The sequence below is a fragment of the Crocodylus siamensis genome, chromosome 3, assembly GCF_052110815.1.
Source record: "Crocodylus siamensis isolate JL-2025a chromosome 3, ASM5211081v1, whole genome shotgun sequence".
Lineage (NCBI taxonomy): Eukaryota > Metazoa > Chordata > Crocodylia > Crocodylidae > Crocodylus > Crocodylus siamensis.
In genome coordinates this window covers 12,165,189-12,172,270 of record NC_143397.1, presented here as the reverse complement: position 1 = coordinate 12,172,270, position 7,082 = coordinate 12,165,189, and the positions used below count along the sequence as shown (strand labels likewise).

The following is a 7,082-nucleotide window of genomic DNA, read 5'->3' as shown; positions in this document are numbered from 1 at the left end:
CGAACCCAAGGAGATATCATCTTGGAGCATGGGTGCCTCTGATTTTAGCCCAGTGCTGGCTCAAACTGACTCAAATTCCCTCTGCCAGGCCGTGTACTTCTGACTTAAATTCTTTGCCGATGGCTTAGTGTGAGCAATCACATCCAGGAAATCTGCTGTCGTGACCGTGTCCAGTCGGATTATGGGTAAAGTACTACTACCTGGTGAGAGAAAATTGACCAGTATTGAAAGTGAATGAGATGTTGATCAGTACTGAGTTGCTCTATTAAAACAGTGAATAATGCAGCACATCTAACTTAAGGCACTAATCAGAAGAGTGGAAATAGCAGAAGAAGGTGTGCTAGTGCACGAAACCAACAGGCCTGCTTTTCAGAAATGTTGGCTGGAAGTCTGTTTTTACAAATACAGTTTAACACACTTCAAAGCAGATGAGAGGGCTCCACCTGCTGGTGTGACTCCCTCAAGTGAGAACATGAGGTCGGCATCGCTCAGCTCTGATGTCTGTGGGAGAGGTACTCACCAGGCTGATGATTCTCAAGGGCACTGAAGATTTTCCTCACCGGCCGCATAGCTGCTTCTTTGCAGACCAGTTTAATGTCCGACCCCGAGTACCCTCCGGTCTCCTAGCATGAGATCAGAATGACAGGCTGCAATTCACAAGCTTGCTGATGAGACACTTGTACAACTTTATATATCACATGTTTTCTGTCGTGTTATTCAGCTCTTGAGTAGTGCAGATGCTATTTGTAGGAGTTAGCAAATTGAGCAAAATACCATGCAAATGGCTCCGTAAGGGCAGGTCAGATATCTGTCTCCTACTGACTGCAACAGATACCTCCCTCTTTGTAATGTTCTGGACATGTTTGGGCTGAGAGGTCCCCAGCAGACTTCCCAAGCTAAGAACATTAAGAATTGATGCCCCAGAAATTTTACTGACACTCCTGCTTTTCATGCTGGGGCTGGAGCTGGAACAAGTTTCCTTCTCTATCAAGTACTGGATTATGCTCTACTGCGCTCTGCTGCAAACCGCTAAGGAGCAGAGCATATGGGAATTACTGTGGGAACATGGTATTTCTGGACCAAAGGCCATGGCAGTCAACATCAGACCTTACCCTTGGAACTAAGATGCAAACCTTTTCACCTGCAGACAGGGCTAGTTCTCTGCATTGGGGTTCACTTCCTGAGAAGTGCTCAGTGCTGCGGCCTTTGCTGTGATCCTTTTCATGCATTCAAGCATCCGCCTTCATAACTTGGGTTTATTCCCTTCCCCGTGCCCATGCTGACTGGCTGCAGTGCTAAAACACTGAAACCTGCCAGCCCTGATTCTCTGCTTTTCACCACTACTACACAGGTGAAAGTCACTTGGTGAAGTTGCTCCTGGCAGCAGAAGAATCAAGGTCCAGCCAGTCACATAGCTCCTCTTCAGTCTCTCTCATCTTCATATTGAGGGACTGCTAATGCTCAGAAAGCCTTCAAGGCTCTGAGAGGCTAGCTGTGGATTATACCAGCTCCCTTCTCTGCTCACCTGGCCCAGCAAGCTGTAGTCCAGCTCTGTTCTCAGCTCCACTCCTCCGCTGTTGCTCACAGGGGGCAGCCAGTGCTGAATCATAGCCTGCCTTGCTCCTTTATTTGGGAGGTCAACCAGGATCCTCTTCTCCAGCCGGCGCAACATGGCATAATCTAACTCCCTAATGGGAAGAAGACAGGCGGTCAACTGTTGCAGCAACCTGCTTTGTTGTGCAAACCGTGAAGTTTCAAATGCTTTCTCCATTTGCCTTTTTAAAGCTTCTTGCCTTCACATCAGCCTGATTGTGACTTGTAATTAATTCTCATTGCATTGCTAGTAATTAAATTACTGTTACCATCATTTGCTTACTGCTGCTACTTAAATTGATCTGGCTGGCCACTATGACCCATGATACACAGAGTAGGCAGGTGCTGTTTCTTTTCCTGGCTCTGCTACTGGTGTACAGTGTGTCCCTGGGTCAGTCATAGCACCTCACAGTGTTTCAACCTCCCCCTTTGCAAAAAGAGAATATCCCCGCTCTCCCCCCTTTGCAAAAAGATAATATCCCCATTCACCTGCCAGGGGTGCACAGAGGATTAACTGCTCAGGGAGCTTCAGCAAAGCACTGATTGGAAGCTCTCTGGCAAGGCCTATCTTTATTATGTGATTGTACAGCACTCAGTACAGCAGGAATGTGACCCATGACTGGGCCCCTCGGTATGACTGCAATACAAAGAGCAACACTGCCCAGCAAGACAAGCCACCTTCTACAAAAGGGGAAAGCTGGAAAAAGAGAAGTATCAGGACCTGGGTTCTCTGGTCTCAGAATATAAAAGGGGATTTGATAAGACAGACAAAAATTGGGGTGTGCTCTGCTCTTATTGTGATCTGTAAGGCCCAAGAAAGGCTTCACAGCAGGAGGATTTAACTGGTATTCCAGCTGCTTTGTTTCCTAGGAAGTCTCCAGCAGTTCTAGGGAATCCTCCAAAATGTTGTGCGCCTTGTGCTAGGCACCCCCAGTTCCTGCCCCACAGGGGAGTGGGCATTAAGCTACCAAAACCCAACAACTTTTTTTACCCAAGCATTTTTCAGATGTTGGAGTCTAATAAAAGTTCACAGGAACAAAGTCCCCTCCCAGTTAATGAGGTGTCCCTGCTGGCACATAAATCTACTAATTGTCTTTTTGCTCCAGGATTACTCAGGAAAAACAAAACAGAAATAACCTTCCTAACAGCTTCTCCCCCCAGCACATTTACCCTTGTTTATACATTCCTTTACAGGGCTCCTTGAATAGAAGCCAGCTCCAACTCAACCCACCCACCTTCTGCACACCCCAGGCGTCAGCTGGGCTGAGCTGCCACACTCCCACGCACCCTGCCAGGACTGTCCTGGGGGCTCCATTCCTCCCAGCATGCTTTTATATGAAAAATCCTCCAGACCTTACAGCTGCAATGTGAAGCTAACTCAGCGGTGTCTAATTAAGTGGGGACAGACAGGCAGACAAACACTATTGAGCACTACTTTACATTCGCCTCAGTGGCTGGGTCTACCCCAGATGCTTTACTGCACAGCAGACTAATTTTCTGTACAGTAAATTGTCACCGTCTACATGTGCAGAGCAATTAGGGTGCAATGTACTAATTTACTGCGCTTCTGAATAGTCCCATTAGATACAAGTGATATCTGGCAACACAATAAATTACTGCACTTAAAAGCATGTGTAGATAGTGATGCCAGGATTAGTTTACTCCAGCTTAAATTGAGGCAGAGTATATTCAGTTGCATTAATTGCACATGTAGACACACCCAGTGAGATGCCTTCAGAAGCCCTCTGCTTACAACTCATCCATTCAGTAGAAACAATAAGATCTTCTGGGATTTGGGGTAACTCCAGGGATTGCAGGAGCAGGCTGAACAAGTTGCCAAAAAACCTGCAATTTGCTCTCTGATCTTTGAAGTAAAATCCTTTCCCCAGAGAAATCATCAGAAGTTTTGCCATTGATGCTGATGGAGTCAAGTTTCCTCACTCTGTAAGAGGACCATGTTCATGCCACAAAGTAAAAGTGTCAAATGTATGGTCCACAAGCTGGATCTGGCCTGCAGAGCTGATCCATCCAGCTTGCCAGACTAGCAGCAGGACAGTGAATTTAGAGGAGTGGCCAGCAGTGAATGGGGCTTGCCACAGGATCTAAGGTCCTGGTGGACATGGCTGTTGGTGACGAGGATTGTGCGACACAGTACTCAGTTGCCCTGTGGCCACTTGGGCAAAGGTCCAGAGCCAGTCTGGGGCCCGAGGTGAGTCTGACACCCCTGCTATATAAAGTAACGTAGCTGTCAATGCAACACTCCACAGCCTGCCATTTATACCTTAACCAAGGGACAAATTCCAGCGTATGCAGGAAAACACATGGAATATACTGGGAGCTGAAAATGCCAGCACCGCAGCCTAGCCCTGTCACTGTTGGCAGCTGCCTCCGTCCCTGCTCTAATAACATTTTCCACGGATAATCACAACAGAAGCAAAAACCAACTGATGGAACAAAATGGGTGCCTGCAGTTAGGCTTGGAAAATCTCACTGAGATGCCTCAGAGGATTTCCAAGAGATATAAGTGTCTGGCACCTCCTGCTCAGCTCACAGGGTGTGAAACTCCTCACCAACTCGGGAAGGCTCTATCAGGTTCTCAATGGTTGTGTTTGATCTGAGCCAAAGAACAAGTAAACACAGATTAGAAAACAGGCCAGTTCAGGTCACTCACACAATTGAACAACTCTAGTCAAAGCTTTGGAAGTAAGACAACCGTACAAAAATCAATGCCTATTGGTCCATAGTTATTGATATGCTAGGCAGTGTGTGTTAGGTCTATTGTATGCGATTGCAACAGCAGATCACAGGGCTTAAGCCTTGATTATTCCCTGTGCACAGGGATGAATCTAGCTAGCACAAGAGCTTTCTTTTGGAACAACCATCAATTAGGAAAGGAGAGAGAGATATGTTAGCCCCGCAGAAAGTCACAAAAGGTACCCCTGGCGCCATCTTCCTCCCGAAGTGGAAGGCACATTATTTGACCTCACCTTCTCCAACAGAAACAGAGCAACACACCCAGCTTTGGTGGCACCAAGATGCTGCATGGCACAAGCTTATCCCCTTGCACCAAGTATCTAAGAACAATGTTATCCACAGAGTTTAAGGCACTATTGCAAGGTGCTCACACCATCACGGTGAGTGCAGTGTGAGAAGAGGTGGAAAACAGAATAGAATAACGTGGCACACTCAGGCTAGGCTATTCCAGGTGCCGATCTGTAGTGAAGTCATGCAGAATAGTCCCCTGCAGTCTGCACAGGACATTTTGCTGACAGCAGAACAGTTGGTCACCGTACCAAGTGGCCCCACTTCGCACACATGACGTTCTCACCCTTGACAAGATTGCACTCCACCGAGGAGCAAAACCTGAAGCAGCCTTGGAGAGCCTAACTGCCCAGTTGAAGGCAAGGTGCACATCCTGGCAGCCACCAAGTTCTCATTTCAAGGCAGGCATTCAGCTGTTGAGTTTCACTTGATCTCATTCATTCTTTCAAATGGCATCCAGAGGTCATATCCCAGGCAATATCATTCTCAGCCTGCCTGGAATCTTTCTTATTAAGGAATCCAGATGATGAAAATCTAGGTGCTGACGTCTTTTCCAGTAAGTATCTCCTTCAGGCACGTCCAGTTGATGACTTGTAAGGCTCCCTCTTTCAATTTATCTGCAGTACCATCTCCCCTCCCCAGCTCCTCCACGCTCATAAACAAATCCTATTAGAGCATTCTCAGGATGTGTGGACCCTATTCCATGTATTAGGAGTCTAAATTCACCCTGTCGTTGAAAAGCTGTTGATGCACTTACTTTGATAATACAATGGTCTACACGTCCATTCACTGTGCAGTAACTTACTGAGCAGTAGGTGGTTTTTAGGCCAGTGTCCTCACGTGCAGCCGTTAAAGCGTAGTAACGCTGCATGTGGACTCTGTGTGTGGACTGACTTGGGACTAACTGCGTGCACAGTAAAATGTCTACACGTGCATTACTGCGCAGTAACTAATTGGGTGTTAATTCAATACCTGCATGATGTACGTATCAAATTTAGCACCCCGCCCATAGTTACTGTGCAGTATGGGCATGCACGTGTAGATGTGCACCTGTACTGTGCAGTAACTTAAATTACTGTGCAATAAATGTGCATGTATAGATGCACCCACTGTCATTTTAGCCTTAACATTAGGTAAAAGAAAAGGAGTGAGGAGAAGGAAGGAAAGGAGGACATACTCACCAGTGTGCTAATGGTCTTCAGAGACTAGAGCAGGTGGAACAAGTTCCTGAAAATCCATTAATATAGAACGGGTGGGCAAAATGCAGCCCGCGAGCCGGATGCGGCCTGCCAAGCCATTCTATCCAGCCTGCGGGGCCCCTAAAAAATTTAGAAAATATTAATCTGCCCTGGGCTGCCTGTCATGTGGCCCTCGATGGCTTGCCAAAACTCAGTAAGAGGCCCTCCACCCAAAATAATTGCCCGCCCGATATAGAAAGTGGGTTGGTTCTTGTCCTTACCGCATTTTGTGACTCAGCCCTAAGGCTGAGATGCAGTAACAGCTGTCCAGGGATCCAGTGAGCGTGGAATAGGATCAGCTGTAAAGATTCAGAGGCCTATATGCCACTTAGGGTTTGTCTGCACCACTTCAGCACTGGGCCCCAGGGAGGACAGGGCTGAGCCACCCCGCCTATCCCAGTCTGCTGACATGTTCCAAGCCAAATGCTCACCAGTGAGGATGCTCTGGGCTCTCCCCCAGCACCCGTTCCCAGACCCAGAGGAGCCTCACTGGTGAACTATTGGGACAGGAGAGCTTCGGTGCACTTCAGGGGCTGGGGGTGTTTAGCTCTGTGCTCCTCCAGACATCCTGCTGCTGTGGGAATAACCTTAGAGGCCTAACAGGTGAGGAAGGATCTGGCAAGATGCCCCAAGTCGACAACCCACAAATGGCAGTGGCAGCGTTAATCCTCATGGCTGCCAGAGCCACAATTTATTGGAGCTCTGAGACCCAGGAAGTTAAAGGGCTACTCAGCCCCACCCCCTTTTCCTCTGCTACTGGTTTTAGTTACTAGGGTTGACCCAAAATCCTGATTTCAGTGGTGAGTAAGAGGTTGGGGGACTTCAATCTGAGAGAAGACACCAATTTTTTAATAAGTGCAATCCCCTGCACCATGGTTTTCTTACTGCACAGGTAAGAAGAAAAGCAACAACAGTACATCCCTCATAAATTAGTGTAAAGGCTTCTAAGCAACCAGGGAGGGGGAAAAAACAAAGCATAGTTAAGGACCACCTTATCATTTAAATAACAAGGGCTCTATTTCATTTAATTAATGTTTACTGATTTCACCAAGTAATTTGTCACTGCCCCACCAGGCCATGCTGATGACTAACAGGAAGCCACGTTGGAAACTAGGGACTAGATTGCTGAATGGGGAAATCAATAAGCTTTCTAACACAGTGTGGTATAGATAAGAGTGCATTAAGAGCTTTGTTTTGACTTCGTTTCCA

The 7,082-nt window shown here is 47.2% G+C and overlaps 1 protein-coding gene across 3 annotated transcripts in view; it reads right to left on the bottom strand.

The window, feature by feature from the left end:
• Positions 1-47: 47 nt before the first annotated feature.
• The window catches only part of KATNAL2 (katanin catalytic subunit A1 like 2), a 52,827-nt gene continuing 45,792 nt past the window's right edge, over positions 48-7,082 (bottom strand). For all 3 annotated transcript variants that reach the window (XM_090037750.1, XM_090037749.1, XM_090037751.1), the window contains 3 exons: positions 1,526-1,688; positions 521-623; positions 48-200 (listed from right to left, as the gene is read on the bottom strand). In XM_090037750.1, the coding sequence (XP_089893876.1) occupies positions 61-200; positions 521-623; positions 1,526-1,688 (406 nt within the window). In that variant the 3' untranslated portion in view covers positions 48-60. The remainder of the gene's footprint in view (positions 201-520; positions 624-1,525; positions 1,689-7,082) is intronic.